Source organism: Neolamprologus brichardi, chromosome 16 (genome assembly GCF_056152115.1).
Source record: "Neolamprologus brichardi isolate AB-2024 chromosome 16, ASM5615211v1, whole genome shotgun sequence".
Taxonomy (NCBI): Eukaryota; Metazoa; Chordata; class Actinopteri; order Cichliformes; family Cichlidae; genus Neolamprologus; species Neolamprologus brichardi.
Window position 1 is genome coordinate 35,716,232 of NC_142119.1, and position 16,820 is coordinate 35,733,051.

General features: G+C 43.4%; 1 protein-coding gene across 2 annotated transcripts in view; it reads right to left on the reverse strand.

The window, feature by feature from the left end:
* Nucleotides 1-268: 268 nt before the first annotated feature.
* cntnap5a (contactin associated protein family member 5a) overlaps nucleotides 269-16,820 on the reverse strand; it is a 144,721-nt gene continuing 128,169 nt past the window's right edge. Inside the window, exons 20-24 of one of the 2 annotated variants that reach the window (XM_087830168.1) lie at nucleotides 16,621-16,754; nucleotides 10,263-10,350; nucleotides 9,982-10,176; nucleotides 8,191-8,265; nucleotides 269-4,541 (exon numbers count right to left, since the gene is read on the reverse strand). In XM_087830168.1, coding sequence (XP_087686294.1) covers nucleotides 4,342-4,541; nucleotides 8,191-8,265; nucleotides 9,982-10,176; nucleotides 10,263-10,350; nucleotides 16,621-16,754 — 692 coding nt within the window. In that variant the 3' untranslated portion in view covers nucleotides 269-4,341. Of the gene's footprint in view, nucleotides 4,542-8,190; nucleotides 8,266-8,582; nucleotides 9,904-9,981; nucleotides 10,177-10,262; nucleotides 10,351-16,620; nucleotides 16,755-16,820 lie in introns of those variants that run through there. The other variant, XM_087830169.1, reaches the window with a different exon arrangement.

Consider the following 16,820-nt stretch of genomic DNA (forward strand, 5'->3'; position numbering starts at 1 on the left):
TCATAGGGGGTCATATGATTGTTGGGTTTTTCTCTGTATCTATGAAGCGCCTTGAGGCGACTTTTGTTGTGATTTGGCGCTATATAAATAAAATTGAATTGAATTGAATTGAATAGATGTCCAGATGTGTGCTTCATCCCATTTCCTTAAGAGGCATTTATCCAGGCACAGTGTGTCAGTGCTGCCCAGCCCTGTGGGGATATCAGCTTAATGCAGATGTACCTTTAAGGTTCAGAAGTGAAGCCATTTTACAACAAACAGTAGCAATATATCGACTTTTATTATTAAATTATACATCTATACAATAGATTCTTAATAAAACCGCAGCTATACAAATCATTAAGAAGTGAGCACATGATATTACCCATCGCAGTGTAACTGAAACTCAGAGGTATGTATTCATTCACAAACATGGGCATCATCTTCAGGCGTATTCGGAGGACATGCACAGAGAGGGTCCACGGGCTCAGCCGTCATCAGCTGGAGCTCCAGTCTTTGTGTTCGTCAGTGCGCCGCTCCAAACATTTCTACGTGAGGGAAATCTCGCCGCTTTGTTTTTTTTAAACGTTTTATTCTGACATTTAGATCCCAGCAGGACGAACACTCGAGTTCATGACAAGATGCTAAATAAATGGCCGTGTTTCTGTCATCTTTTCTTTGGACTTAACCTTTCCGTTTAGCCCGTTAAGTTCAAAGCGTAACTGATGGCGACAAAGACAGGTACGCAGCCAGAGAGCAGCGGATAATGAGATCAGTATGATAATGCACAACTGGGCTCAAAAGGCTGCTTTTGAAATTTAGATAATGTGATTTGTTTTCTCTGGCATCGCCCACTAGAAGCAAGGATCTAAAAAAGCAAAGCAGTCTCCGTTTCCATCCTTTAATTGGCCTTCGTCACATGTCCATGTGAGACCACTGCACTCCTGCTAAATCTGAAAATAAATTGATTCCATCCGGTGTGATATCGGCCGTCTTCTTTTATGCAAAAAGCTCTAAAACACAAGCCAGATTAAACTTCTGCTCTACGGCTTCGGTGCTCCACGATTAAATGCTGCTATGAAACATTTCCCAGCAAAATTCGGATGTTCTCCTCCACGAAACCTCGCAAACGTGCTGCTGTGATTTTAACCTCGCTTACTGTGACTTCTGTGAACCCAAAACTTGAAGCAAACTGCTGTCTGCATGGACCGAACACACGCTCCAGGCTCGGAGGCTGTACCTGCTGCTCCTGGCTGCCTGTGGTGTTTCACACGGACCCTCTGCTTGATAATTATACCCTTTAGTCTTGGCATAAATAACTGCTATAAATAATACATTTCTCTCAGTTATTTTCTTATTTCTGCTACTTTATGACACAATTCACACCTTTTTTACATATTGCATCTCCTTCATTATGAACAGAAACACCTGCAACGCTCAGGGCCTCATTTATCAGCTGACATTTTTCTGCGTCCTCGTTAATATCGTCAGATAAAGATCCAAATTCCACCGATGTTCATTTATCCACATGTCGTGAGGCCATGCTGTGGTCAGGCTTATAGAAAAGACTGTGACGAGATGTTCACTGGTCCCATTGACCAGCAGGGGGCTGGTCCTCGTTGAGTCAAACAGAGAATAAAACTTGACAGTGTGATTGGTTGCTGGGCTATCAGTGCTCAGCATGAGGCTATTCTAAAGTAGGGCTGCTCAATTAATCGAATTTTAATCTCGATTACGATCTGGGCTTTCAACGATCATTAAAAATGACTGAGCCGATTATTAGCCCCTCCCTCGTGCTTTACTCTCGCGCTGCTCCGTGTGGCAAATCGAGCGCACCTCTCTGCATTTCAAACACGCGTCACAACAATTAAGAGCAGCGGTCTCCAACCTTTTTTGCGCCACGGTCCGGTTTATGCCCGACAATATTTTCATGGACCGGCCTTTAAGGTGTCGCGGAAACAACAAAATAAAGCTAGTACCGGTACCGAAAAAAAAGAAGATTTATTCATAACACACGTGAAAAGACCCAGGAAAACCGAGTAAACGATAAAAACGATAACAAAATAACGCTGAAAACCGATAAAAACCCTGAAAACTATACATTTCACACCTGAGCCTCAACTCTCGCGACCCGGTACCAAACGACTCACGGAGGCCCGGGGGTTGGGGACTGCTGATTAAGAGGAGCTGAGGGAAGCTCGGAAAGCTCAGCAGAAGTTATTTGGAGAGGAGAGTGACTGCTGTTGGTGAAAAGAGGTAAAAAAACTTCAGTGGTGTGGAAACATTATGGGTTCATGAGTCAGACGCAGTGTTGCCAACTTAGCGACTCTGTTGCTATATTTAGCGAGTTTTCAGACCCTCTTAGCGACTTTTTTTCCAAAAAGCGACAAATCTGGCGACTTTTTCTGGTGTTATTGGAGACTTATTTATGACGACTTTTTGACATGAAAGCGTGTATCGCTCTTACTCTCAACAAGCAGCGCTGCTGCCGTGGGCACCTCACCCGTGCCAAAGCGCTCACGGGCGGAGGATAGTCCTCCCCCAGCTGCAGGAGATGTTCACACCTGTGCGTCCAAACGGCAAATGAATCGCGCATGAGCAAAGCCGCTGCTCTCACACTGACTGTAACGCAGTCAGTTCTTCTTTTACTCTTATGCTGTTTTGTGGATCAGGTTTAAAACTACTTATAAACACACACACACAAAGTAACTCTCCCAGAGTGCCTATTTCGGGTCACTTTTGCCGGTCCAAGCCCGGATAAAGGAGCAGGGTTGGAATTGTGACATTAAAAAAAACAATAATTGCTAAAAGAAATTTAATTTCTAGTTCTAAATAAACTCTAAATGCATTTAGGACGTTTTTTACTCACTTTATGTCTCGTCCACGATGTTATTTCTCTCTCCAACAGCGTAGGTTACAATTACATTAGCATGACCAATTATGCAAATTAGGTGATGACGTTATTTAGCAACTTCTAGCGACTTTTAGGACAACCAATAGCGATTTTCCTTACTGAGGAGTTGGCAACACTGGTCAGACGTGGATCAAGTAGACACAGTGTGTAAACTTTGCTACAGTGTCGTAGCTGCACCACAGAGCAACACTGCAAACTTCACTAAACATAGATGTTTACATTTATTTCTTATATTGCAAACATTTGCACTGTTATCAGTATTTGCACTATTTTATATTATTTTTTAAAGCCATTATTCAACACATTGTTATTGTTAAATAAATATCGTCAAATAATCGAGATGATCATTGTTGCCATAATCGAGCAGCCCTACTCTAAAGGACGCCATGGCGGCCTTACATCTGTGACACGTCTGTGTGAGAAGTAGGTTGTCTGTGAGCGCGGCAGCCTCACACGCTGGTCACGCCTTTGTTTGTGAAAGTGGGTTAAAGCTCGAGCAGCTCGTCTGAGACATGAGAAGCTGATATGAATCTGGGAACGATGACAACACAAACAGGGGTTACCTCAAAATATGTGTGTGTGTGGACCCCCCTCTATGTGCGGAGGGTACCTTCATGCTGTGCTGTGGGCACGCTATCAGCTTTATTATCATGGTCATCGTTATTATTACTTTCTTTCTGCAGACGTTGATAAATGAGGCCCTCGCTGCACATCAACAAAGAATCTACGGGCCTGTTGCATCTGTCAGTTTCCAACAGCGCCGCGGTAAACAGCCATGTTAGCGATGGTCACCCATCGCCAACGGCTGGGCTCTCGAGACGATGAAATCCTGTGAAGTTCCCATTTTCTTCTGTTTCCTGCAGCGAATGACAATAAGCTCTTTTCTGGGGAAACGTGCGTCTGTGAGGGTCACGCCGAGAACTCGAATCAAAACAAATATGCAAATTAGGCACTCGCACAGTGTAGGCAGTGTTGTCCCTTCTGCGACGTTCACCCCCAGTGGAAAAACAAACAGAGCAGCGGATGGATGCATATCTTACAGGCCTGGCCTACATTTCCTGACTAACAAATACAATTTAGTGAGTCCCACAGAAACGTGGAGATATTGTTGTGCACATTCAGGTCGGCAGCGTCTGCGCTCGCCGCTCGTCCGCGCCCCCGCGCTCGCCCCTGGGAACGATCGACTTTTGCTTTACACATTTCGCAATGACGGAAACCACGGCAGCTTGATTCTGACAATTTCACCAACATCAAATACACTACGAGCTGCACAGATTCAGCCGCTGGCTTTTACAGGAGCGTTGAGAGTGGCGTCGGCTGACTTTGTGTCCCCGGGGAGCTTCCAGGGCGCAGATATGCAGCGTTGTAAGAAGTCCTGCGGCAGCACGTCCACCTGTGAGTCCTTTAGGAGAAAGAGGTACGTTTGTGACATCGGCTGCACGCCGCAGTCAGATGTAGTATTCCTTCACGCTGTCTCTGACTGGGTTGTGGAGGTGCAGCTCAGTCCTGTAGTCTGTGTACATGCTGTGTCTGTGCTCCTCTTTGATGTCGCCGCCGCCGCTCCTCTGGGCCCGCCGCTGCTGGTACACCAGGCGGATCACCACAGCCAGCGCGCACACGGTTATGAAGACCACTGCAGTGACCACACCTGGAAACGACGCAGGGAAGGCACGTTAGATGATGGCTGTATGTGTAGCCCTGCACACATTAAAGGAGAGATTCCTGCACGTTTGGTCTGATTGGATGATTTCTTTGAACAGTTCCTCTCAAGGACACCTGAACAGCATCAGCATTTAAAGACTTTACAGTAATGAGAGCACAAGATGTTCTCTGCACAGGAGTATACGCACACTCAAATATTTGCTGCTGAAGGTTCCCGTGTGAAGGCCAAAGTCTAACGACTCGTTATGATTTCCACCGACTAGTTTATCTGTTTATCATGGCAGCATGAAAAGGACTAGTTTGACATCGGATTGATCCCAAAGGTAGCTGAGTGAATACATAAGGACAAAGGCTGTTTCTTTTGGACTTCCAGCATCGTTAGTTAAAACGACTTCACACAAGTGCAACTTATTTGGATGCGTCCCCACACGGACCAGTCAAGTCTGTACCAGTCTGCTTTGCTACCAGTGGTACAAAGTGGTGGGACTAACTAACTCACCTCAAACCAACTAGTTACTGTAGGCCTTCCCAAACCCAGCTGTGACCTCATTTTGTGTTTAACCCTTTAAGACCTACCATAGAACCAAGTCCACCAGAGCTTATATTATATGTTTACATGCTGTGGAGCCATTTTTGGGAGCATTTCAAGTTGCTATACATCAATACAACCATTACAGCCTAAATTTTAATAATATGTCTGCATTAAGTGCATAGTAATTACATAAATTGCAACAAAGTGCAATAAACTACAAAAAAATTGAAAATCGTTTTTGTTTTTTTAACATATATTTCTAGTTAGAGAAATTTAAGAGGCTTATCCCTCAAAACTGTAAATACAAAAAAGTTGCACAAAATAGTTTCCCACCACAGGAAATTTATTTTGAGTGTCTTCATAGTTTTATTTTTGAAATACACCAATTTTTATACACTGCAGGAAAAACAAAAATAAATATTATAATGCAAATTTGCAAAAAAGCAGCATATGCATCAAAATAAACTATTTCCAGCAGTGCAATATGAGTCCTAAGCATCCCAGAAACCACACAGAAAGTCATAAAGTCAAACATAACTTTTAAAAACACCAGTATAGGCTCATGAGGCCCTGATGGTAAAAAACTACATTTCCGTGAAAATGACGTCACTTCCTGTTTCGGGCAGGTCATGGCGGACATGCGATAGTTCACGCTGATGGACGTAGGAAGTGTTACGAACAGCTGATCGGATCGGCAAAGCGTGTTTCTGGAATATTATGTTTTTGTTGCTGCAAGCGCTTTTTATGCAGTTTTTGCAAAACTATATGTGGAAGGAAACTGTGACCGAGGACAAGCTGATGGCATAAGATGTAAGTACAACTCCTCCGGTTTCATATGCAAGAAAAATTATTGCGCTAGCTTACGTGGTTGCAGAGCTACCGGGATTTAAAAATAGTTACGCAAAACAGAGCGTGCTGCTCTGACCGGCTTTAAAGGGTTAAAAGCTGCGTCTGTGCCAGAAAACCAAGACAAACCAAATAAGAAGGTTAAGTGTCACAGTGATCCCAGCAGCTTGTTGACGGTTCATCTAAGCTAACGCTACCTTGCGAGCGCATATATGTATATATTTGAGCCTGTATGTATCGTCTGCATATATACAGACTGTGTGGATAAGAGCCCCCCCCCCCGAAAAAAACAGTCAAACCTGTCTGTGAAGGTTCTCAGTCATCCAGGTCATCGTAGTCAAAGGAGCTGCAAAGAAAAGCGTCTGGACTTCTTTAAGTTACTTGAAGACGTTTCACCTTCATCCGAGAAGCTTCTTCAGTTCTAAGGTCAAATGGTGGAGAGTCCCAGATATAAACCTAGTGGGAGTTTCCCCCCACAGAGGGACAAAAGGACCCCTGATGATCCTCCAATCACCTGAGCCAAGGTGTGGAACTGGGTGTTGGTCCTAATCGTTGGAGAGACCAAACAGCCACTTCACAAGCGCATGGCACAACACAGAAGAGCCACCTCCACAGGACAAGACTCAGCAGTTCATCTGCACCTAAAGGTCAAAGGTCACTCTTTCGAGGATGCCAGTGTTCACATTTTGGACAGAGAGGACAGATGGTTTGAAAGAGGAGTGAAAGAAGCATCTTTGTCCACTGTGAGCGACCATCTTTGAACAGAGGGCGGGGCTTATGACACCAACTGTCTGCCATCTATAATCCAGTTTTGAGTTCCCTCCCCAGACGCCTTAACGCCCACTCACATCCTGGGCCATCTGACCTCAGGAAATCACATGATAAGGTGGGGCCAGGTTTCACAATGAGCTCACCTGAAACTCTGGCTGATTGTGACCCACACCCAGTTTCACACCTTGGCTCAGGCGATTAGAGGATCATCAGGGGTCCTTTTGTCCCTCTGTGGGGGGAAACTCCCACTAGGTTTATATCTGGGACTCCAGTCCAGACGCTTTTCTTTGCAGCTCCTTAGACAGTCAAACCTATATAATCATGTCACCAATGAAAAAAATAAAGCGTCAAATTACCACGACATTCATCCTGCGGATGAGTGGACGCAGACTTCTGACCAAAGCAATCATCTCTTTATTTCTCAGCAAGTTTGGTAAAAATGATCCAGACAAATTTTACAAACGATGACGAAGAAGCTAATTTAATCTAATCTAATTTACTTTCCCTAAACCTGAGTCCACCTGGTCTGACCATGAGTTTGTCCTGCACACATTGTGTGAGTGAAGTTTTACATGGATGAATTTGAACTTCCTTCAGTATTCGACTCCCGTTTGTGCCTTTGAAAGGAGAAACGACACCGCCGTCCTCCTGTGACAAACATCATTGATTAGACGTGATTTACAAAGATAATTAAAGAAAACAGGATGCATCGCAATTCAATCTGCAGCCACGACGAAGAGACGATGTCAAAGAGCTAAACTAAAATAAACAAGTTGAATGAAATAAATGTTTGTAACAATCAAAGCTATCGCATCATTTATTGACTTTACCTTGATATAATCCTCCGACTATGACTGAATAATGTGACTGTTATTGAGAAACGCACTGATCTGTCTTCTTGTCAAGAGGCTGATGAAGAGACTGCAACCCTGTCATGTGTCTGTGTGAATCTGAGGGATCAGCAACACCTTGGAGTCCCTGATGGTTGCCTGGAAACTGGTCTGAGCCAAGAAGCTGTCTCACGGTCGCCGCGGGAGACAGCTTCCTTCACTCTTTGTTGGTTGTGATTTCACAAAAAACAAGATATTAACAACATTTAAATGAAACGGTCCTTATTCCAGGTTTACGTTGAGCTCGACTGAAACAGGCACAGCGCCTCAGAGAATGAGCACTGCGATCCTGCTAATTACTTAAAGATAATCACAGCTATAGGGCGTCTGATAGGCTTTATAAGTAATATCTGGGGACATGTGGATATAGATTTAAATGCTCGCTTGTTCAGAAAACACACATTACAGCATCAGGTTTCATTTCAAATAAAAAGAAGGTTTAAGACGCGATCGTGACAATAAGCTCGAGCCGGGCCGAGCTATCGAGAGATAAGGAAAAAGCATTAAGACGGAGCCAAATGGGGAGAATGACAAATGACAAACAGCTGGGACTCGTTTTCAATTAAGCAAAGGAGAAAAAGGAGCTCAGCACAGACCTGCTATTACAGCCAAATCCTTCTGGGTGCTGCCGGCACGCTGCTCTTTGTCTTTATTTGCATTTACAGCCTGATCTGCAGAAACAAAGAGAAACATCATCTTCATACAAACGACGTCAACTTCTCTTTACTGACGAGCTGTCGTCCTCCTGTAAAACGAGGCGTGCTGCAGTCCATGACATGATGATTACATTTGGTTCATGAGAGGCAAACAGTCTATTTAAAATGATTTTAAACAGCAGCACAACCCTGGAAGTCCTAACTTACACAATCCAGTTAGCGAGCTTCTTACTGCGATCATGTTCTGTTTGGTTTAAGCTCTTTGGCTTGTTGGACCGCTGTGACGTCAGCCAGCGTTTCTGTAACACATCCAGTCCAGTGAGAACAGCTGTTTTTGTGCACTTCTATCAGGCAAACGAGAAACTATTTTACATCTTCTTTAAAACTGATCGCTGTGAAAGACGCAGAGAGGAATGAGGCTGCCATATCACGCCATCCCCAGGGCAGCTGTGGCTACAACTGTAGCTGCCTCCACCAGTGTGTGTGTGGGTGGATGACAGGTTGTGTAAAGCACTATACAAATACAGGCCATTTACCATTTAGATCATTACTGCTGTGTGATTTTGGGCTGATCCACTACGTTTCCAGTGTTGCCAACTCCTCAGTAAGGAAAATCGCTATTGGCTGTCCTAAAAGTCGCTAGAAGTCGCTAAATGACGTCATCACCTAATTTGCATAATTGGTCATGCTAATGTAATTGTAACCTACGCTGCTGGAGAGAGAAATAACATCGTGGACGAGACATAAAGTGAGCAAAAAACGTCCTAAATGCATTTAGAGTTTATTTAGAACTACAAATTAAATTTATTTTAGCAATTATTGTTTTTTAATGTCACAATTCCAACCCTGCTCCTTTATCCGGGCTTGGACCGGCAAAAGTGACCCGAAATAGGCACTCTGGTGGAGTTACTTTGTGTGTGTTTATAAGTAGTTTTAAACCTGATCCACAAAACAGCATAAGAGTAAAAGAGTAAAAGAAGAACTGACTGCGTTACAGCACCCGCTGCTTGTTGAGAGTAAAAGCGATATGGGCTTTCACGTCTTTTTTTAGCGACTTTTTTCTAAAAAAAAAGTCGCTAGGGGGTCTGAAAACTCGCTAAATATAGCGACAAAGTCGCTAAGTTGGCAACACTGTACGTTTCACAGATTTTGATTCTGAGCTCCAGACCGAGGACAATAGATGGTCCTTTTATTTTTATTCCCTTTATGAAGAATTGCACGGCTGATGGTTTCATTAAAAAAAGTCATCCAAATTTCTCAAATCACTTTAGTTCAGTTTTATTTATATAGAAACAAACAACAACAGAGGAATGCTAGCAACAAGCCAGCTCGGTGTCGATATAACAGGAAAAAAGCAAATATGGAAACCAGTGCTGCTATACTGGTCTTAAAGATAACAAACCCTACAGAAAGCTCTGGCCTGTGGACATGAGATCAAATCCAATGCTAATGCTAACCACACTGTTATGGAAATATGATGCTAACCCTCACAAATGGAAACAGAAACTCGTCAGCAGCTCAGTTTTGGTTTCATGTGACCACGATACTTTTATCCGAGCCTTCTCTGAACCATTCAGATGTTCACTGGCAAACTTACGCTGTGGCTTCTTGAGCGAGGGGGAAACAAATCACAGCAACGATTTCCTCAAAGTGCTTTAAAGACAGAAACAATCAGCTCGTGTGTTTGTCTAAATAAACAGATCATCAGTGTCATGGATGTGGAGGTTTTACCTTGCAGCGTATGCGACTCGGCTAGCGCGCCACAATTTGATTGGACCAGCGGGCCACGGACGGTGACCAATGAGCTCCCGCGATTGGTCAGCGCTACCTTCAGTGGTGCGACGTGATTAAACTGGACTGAGGAAAGGCAGCCAATGAAACCTTTAGAAGCTCCTTGTATCACTTCCTCATCAAAATTCTCCATCCCTGCAAAGACACAGCCGAGCAGTGAGAAAGGCTTCTGGCTTCGTTCGGTCAAAGCTGAACGAGAAGGATCGATTACAGACACTTACTGGTGACTTTGCCTAACGTCAGCGATCGTATGAGGATCAGCTCTGCGTCAGATGACAGCGTGTACTTCCTGTGGACGTCCTGGTCGATCTGGTTGGATAGAAAGAAATCAGATAACAAGGTGATTACAAGAAATTCAAAGCAAGGTAACAGCAGCTGTGTTCACCGCAGCCTCACCTGAAACCAGCTCTGCCTACAGGTAGCTCTGAAGGGAGTTTGACCTTGTAGCTCTGTGCCTTCATGCTGACTCAGAATAATCGCTTAACATGGTGAAGTGCAATAAAAGTGTAGGATGAAAAGAAGCACATGACGTGCACACCTTTCCTCTGTAGATGAATAGTTCAATCCTGCTGTCTCGTCATGTTAGTTACATTGTTTCACTCAAATAGCTGCAGTGCTGTAAAAACGCATTTGCACACTTACATGTTCCTGATCATCAAATAACTTTGATCATTGAGTAAATATTCATTAGGTGAAGAGAGCAATCCCAGCCAGGACCAGCACCATGACGCAACTTATGAATTCTGCTCTCTACCAGAAAATCCTGCAGGATAATTGGGATGGGAATGTTCCACACAACATTAGTTCGATTCCTCAGGATTGTCCGTCTGGTTGCCCGTCGTGCCGTCTCACTGCTCGCACTCGAGCTACAATCAAGCAGGAAAGCGGTGGCGCAGCCTGCAGCGTGGGCTTTTTATTGCAGAAGAGAACGAGAGTGCAATGGTAAAGTGAGAACTGCCAACGCAACAAAGAAGGGAAATACCTGCAACGTACGCACAACACTTTATCTACCTCACATCAAAGCAGAAAGGCGCACTGAGAGGAAACCGAACCAGCCCCGGGCCACGGATCAGTCGTGTGGTTGCCGTGAGGGTTCAGGCTCGGGTGAGAAACGATGGTTTTCAGGGTTTGTATCGTCAGGTTTCCCTGGGTCTTTTCCCGTGTGTTATGAATAAATCTTCTTGTTTTTTGGTACTGGTTTTATTTTGTTGTATTCATCGCGACACCATAAAAATATTGCTGGACATAAACCGCTGCCCTACAGACCTTTGTTCCACTGAACGGGTTGTTTGTAGCAGCAGATACTGAACGTCTCTGCAGGAAGTCTGTGTACGGTCTAAACGTGGCGACTGATCAATGATTGTTGGGCTTTGATTGTGGTTGTTGATCAATGGTCAGGACAATTTGCATATTGATGAAACAGCCCATGGTTCCCTCAGTGCTGCTGGTTTCAGTCACTGTACAAATGTCCTGTTTCTAAGGCTGGAAAGCTGCAGTCAGCTGAGACTGAAGGAGGGAAAGGCCACGCCCACATGAGCAGAATCAACCTGGATGAGTGAGCATGCATCGAGATGACCTGATGGTTCAATTGTTTTATTAGGTCTGGTTATTGATTGGTTCTCTTCACAGCTGAAGCTTTTATATTTCAGTTATTAGTTTTAGATTTGCACAAACAAAGATTCAATCAGGGCTCCTCAGTCAGTCTCTGGTCCATGACTGTATGTGTCTGCTTGTACAGCACTATCATACAGAACTCAAGTCATATATTACATCCTCGGGCAGTTAATAAACACATCACATTCCTCTGGTAATCTAACCTCTGTTCAAAGACTCATCAGTTGCATTAATCATATTAACTGTTGGATGTTTAGAAACCTTTTAGATATTATAGCTGATCACATATTTACCTGTATCTTAAACACAGTGGAATCGATACAAATGTATCAAAAGTTAGAAAATGTAATTTGAAACTGACCTACAAATGTATTCGTGCCAACCAGGTTACTCTACTCAACTGAGACAACTTTTCTTGCTCATACAAGGAAACCTGACCACATCACCCAGATACTGAAGTCAGAGAGTTAACTCAGCACATTATGGACCTGCAGTCAGACCTAGAGCTGTGTGATATGACCAAACTCTCATATCCTGATATAAGACATCTATCGTCCGATAACGATATAAATCACAAAAATGTAACATTTCCTGTAAATTCTGTGAATCTCGGGCAGCTCGACTTGTGTGAAGTGTTTCCAGCTGCGCGTCATGTAGCTGGAGTCGAGTGTTTTAACCGATGCATGAAACGATACATTTTTAGACATAAGTTGTAACGGCGCCGTTTTCTTTGTGAGTATTTCTTACACGGCGTGCTGCGGGGAAAAGCCTGTTCTAACGTTTGAGTCTAAGGTTTATTTTTTAGCACCTGGCGTCTTTTTTACTTCTCATCGTAAATAATCTGCTCTTTCACGTGATTCAGTTTATTTTGAAAAGTCTCAACAGGATACTGAGCTTTATTGTGAAAGGTTTATGTGGAAAATAAACAAGCGGACACGCGATGCTGTTACCGTCGTTGTTGCTAACGACAACGCATAAAAACAGGCGCTTGTCTGTCAGTAGTGTGGTTATATTACATATAAGAGAAAGAGAGAACTTTAAGACATTAATAATAACTACAGTGACATCAGAACATGAAAAAATATTAACGTAAACAGTTTATTTTGTGACACCACGAAACAAACGATAGCGTAAAATGAAACGATAGATGTTTTTATATCATCATCCGATATATATCGTTATATCGAACAGCCCTAGTCAGAGCTCTCAGGTCATCAGCTGTTCCCAGGATTAGATGCTGACGGCCTGTAAATGACATATATTCCAAAACATACTGAACCCTGTCTGTCCTCACAGGTCTACACTCAGTAACTCTGGATGTGTTTAACGTCTTTAAATCCCCTTAAGACAAAACGACATGTGTTTTTCTTCTATGTTATCTTCAACACTGCGTAATGAAATGTGCTGTATAAATAAAATGCAAAGAAACAGTGTTGAGTTCACATAAAGATGGTGTACGGTGGATGTTGCTGCTCTTTGAAGTCAGTTAGGTTTAGTCTTTCATTTTTGGGTCATGTTGTGTTTGATGGGTGGCAGGTCACCTGCTCTGGTTTAAGGCCTCCCCGGGTAAATTTAATGTGTATGATCAAAAAACTCTCCCAAACAATATTGTATTTCATTCCTCACACTTAGGAGTCAAACTGGGAGAAGATTCAGTGCAGTGGGGGGATTACTCACAGTTGGTCCAGTATGTTAGTTTTCTCTCTGGAGCTGTGATCAGCTGACCTGCTGCAGGTCTGAGGTTTCCTGCCCTCTGTGCATTTAGTCAGGACACGCTGAATGTGGTGATACTGAAGAGCATCAGCAGCTTAAACGCTGTTTGATGATGTTACTCTTGATGTAACCATAAAAATAAAATTGTGTGGTTGTTAAATTTACAAAGTTCAAACTTGTAATGTGAACAAAATAATTTCATGTTTCTGTGGAGAACGTAATTAAATCACATAGGATCTGCATGAAATCCAGAAACTTAATTTGTTCTTGTTGAGATGACAGGATACAGTAAGAGTGGTTAGTTGCCTGGATTCACACAATCCACAAGATCACACAAGAGTTCAAACCACAGGAAAATCACTGGGTTAGAGAAAGACAACCATACACACACTACATACAGTGGGGCAAAAAAGTATTTAGTCAGCCACCGATTGTGCAAGTTCCCCCACTTAAAATGATGACAGAGGTCAGTAATTTGCACCAGAGGTACACTTCAACTGTGAGAGACAGAATGTGAAAAAAAAATCCATGAATTCACATGGTAGGATTTGTAAAGAATTTATTCGTAAATCAGGGTGGAAAATAAGTATTTGGTCACCTCAAACAAGGAAAATCCCTGGCTCTCACAGACCTGTAACGTCTTCTGTAAGAAGCTTTTCTGTCCCCCACTCGTTACCTGTATGAATGGCACCTGTTTGACCTCATCATCTGTATAAAAGACACCTGTCCACAGCCTCAACCAGTCAGACTCCAAACTCCGCCATGGCCAAGACCAAAGAGCTTTCGAAGGACACCAGGAAAAGAATTGTAGAACTGCACCAGACTGGGAAGAGTGAATCTACAATAGGCAAGCAGCTTGGTGTGAAAAAATCAACTGTGGGAGCAATCATCAGAAAATGGAAGACATACAAGACCACTGATAATCTCCCTCGATCTGGGGCTCCACGCAAGATCTCATCCCGTGGGGTCAAAATGATCATGAGAACGGTGAGCAAAGATCCCAGAACCACACGGGGGGACCTGGTGAATGACCTGCAGAGAGCTGGGACCAAAGTAACAAAGGTCACCATCAGTAACACACTACAACGGCAGGGAATCAAATCCCGCAGTGCCAGACGTGTTCCGCTGCTGAAGCCAGTGCATGTCCAGGCCCGTCTGAAGTTTGCCAGAGAGCACATGGATGATACAGCAGAGGATTGGGAGAATGTCATGTGGTCAGATGAAACCAAAGTAGAACTTTTTGGTATAAACTCAACTCGTCGTGTTTGGAGGAAGAAGAATACTGAGTTGCATCCCAAGAACACCATACCTACTGTGAAGCATGGGGGTGGAAACATCATGCTATGGGGCTGTTTTTCTGCCAAGGGGACAGGACGACTGATCCGTGTTAAGGACAGAATGAATGGGGCCAAGTATCGTGAGATTTTGAGCCAAAACCTCCTTCCATCAGTGAGAACTTTGAAGATGAAACGAGGCTGGGTCTTCCAACATGACAATGATCCAAAACACACCGCCCGGGCAACAAAGGAGTGGCTCCGTAAGAAGCATTTGAAAGTCCTGGAGTGGCCTAGCCAGTCTCCAGACCTCAACCCCATAGAAAATCTGTGGCGGGAGTTGAAAGTCCGTGTTGCTCGGCGACAGCCCCAAAACATCACTGCTCTTGAGAAGATCTGCATGGAGGAATGGGCCAAAATACCAGCTACTGTGTGTGCAAACCTGGTAAAGACCTATAGTAAACGTTTGACCTCTGTTATTGCCAACAAAGGTTATGTTACAAAGTATTGAGTTGTATTTTTGTTATTGACCAAATACTTATTTTCCACCCTGATTTACGAATAAATTCTTTACAAATCCTACCATGTGAATTCATGGATTTTTTTTTCACATTCTGTCTCTCACAGTTGAAGTGTACCTCTGGTGCAAATTACTGACCTCTGTCATCATTTTAAGTGGGGGAACTTGCACAATCGGTGGCTGACTAAATACTTTTTTGCCCCACTGTATATGCCTCAGCTATTTATTGTGTTTTTAAAATTCTATATAAAGCCTTGTAATCATAGTTTCCCTATGTTTTTGAAGTCTAGATTGACAGCTCGGTGGCACAGAAGGTCTTGGGTTCAAATCTGCAAGCTGGCCAAGTTTGCAGGGTTCTCTCTGGGTGCTCTGGTTTCCTGCCGCAGTAATTAGGGTTAAGTTAATTGGTGTTTCTAAAATATCTGTGAACATGAGGGCGAATGGTTGTCTGTCTCTCTGTGATAGACTGGTGACCTGTCCGGTACTCTGACTCCCACCCTATCACATCTGGTCCCAGCCTCACTTCAACCCTGGTAAAGATAAGAGGATGGATGGAGTGCAAGTTATTATAAATCCATTAACATTTTATGTTAACCAGACTCTAGACTTTGTTGAACACTCCAAAAAAGAACTCTTTAAATGAACTTAAAATAAATGGATTTCTATCACGAATAAGCAGGTTTTGTTGCACTAACGTCATTTGCATGGGTTGGATCAAATCAATTAAATTAAGTAAAACAGTTGATTCATCATTATTAATCAAGTTAGTCCCACTCAAGTACATTAAGTTGGAATAACAGAACTGCATAATGCTAAAATAAAGCAATTTAATTACGTGGAAATTCTTTCCAGGATTTTTTATGTTCATTCAAAGAGTTATTTTTTTTTCAAACCCAGATAATCTACAACAAATTCAGATAATGAGTCTACCTTTACCTATCAGACAGACTGTGATATGTGACTGAACAGGAAATGATTACAAAGCACTAAGACGACTCACACCATGCTTACACACTGCAAGCACTTTATAAACATCACAGCCGCTGTCTAATCTCGTGATCTAACACGCGTGTCTTTGCAGTGGCCACACAGCGCCTGCACAGGGAGAACATCCAAACTCCACACCAAGCTTTAGAAGCAGGAACCTTTCTGTTGTGACTCTTCCAGTTCTGTGTCACACCTGTGTTGCATGTGTGACAGATAAATACTGAATCTGTAAGCGTCCGTGAAGGCTTGACAGAGATAAGCATGGAGTAAAGTGAAGACTGTGCAGAACAGACAGTGGAGATCATCAGTTCCTGATCTGTATCTCAGTGTGAACAGGTTGGAGTGAGGACTCACCTGGTTATTCTGTGAGGTTCCACCCACAGGATACCCACTTTAATCCCTGTGCTTTATTTGTACTCTCTGTGAGACAGCACGTCCTTATGCAGCACTTCCTGTACCGGTGTCACTGACCTGTACATAGAGGTTTTTGCCGACTCGGTGGATTCTGATTCGATGAAGACGTCCATCTGCCAGATTGCTCGGGGTGGGAGTGAAGACGTCCGGTTTCTTGCCTGTCTGCAGGTGATACCAGATCTGCACGCTCCCTGGAAAACAAAGCATAGGCTGCTACAGAGCAACGCGACGCTTCATCTCGTGCTCAGTGTTCGATG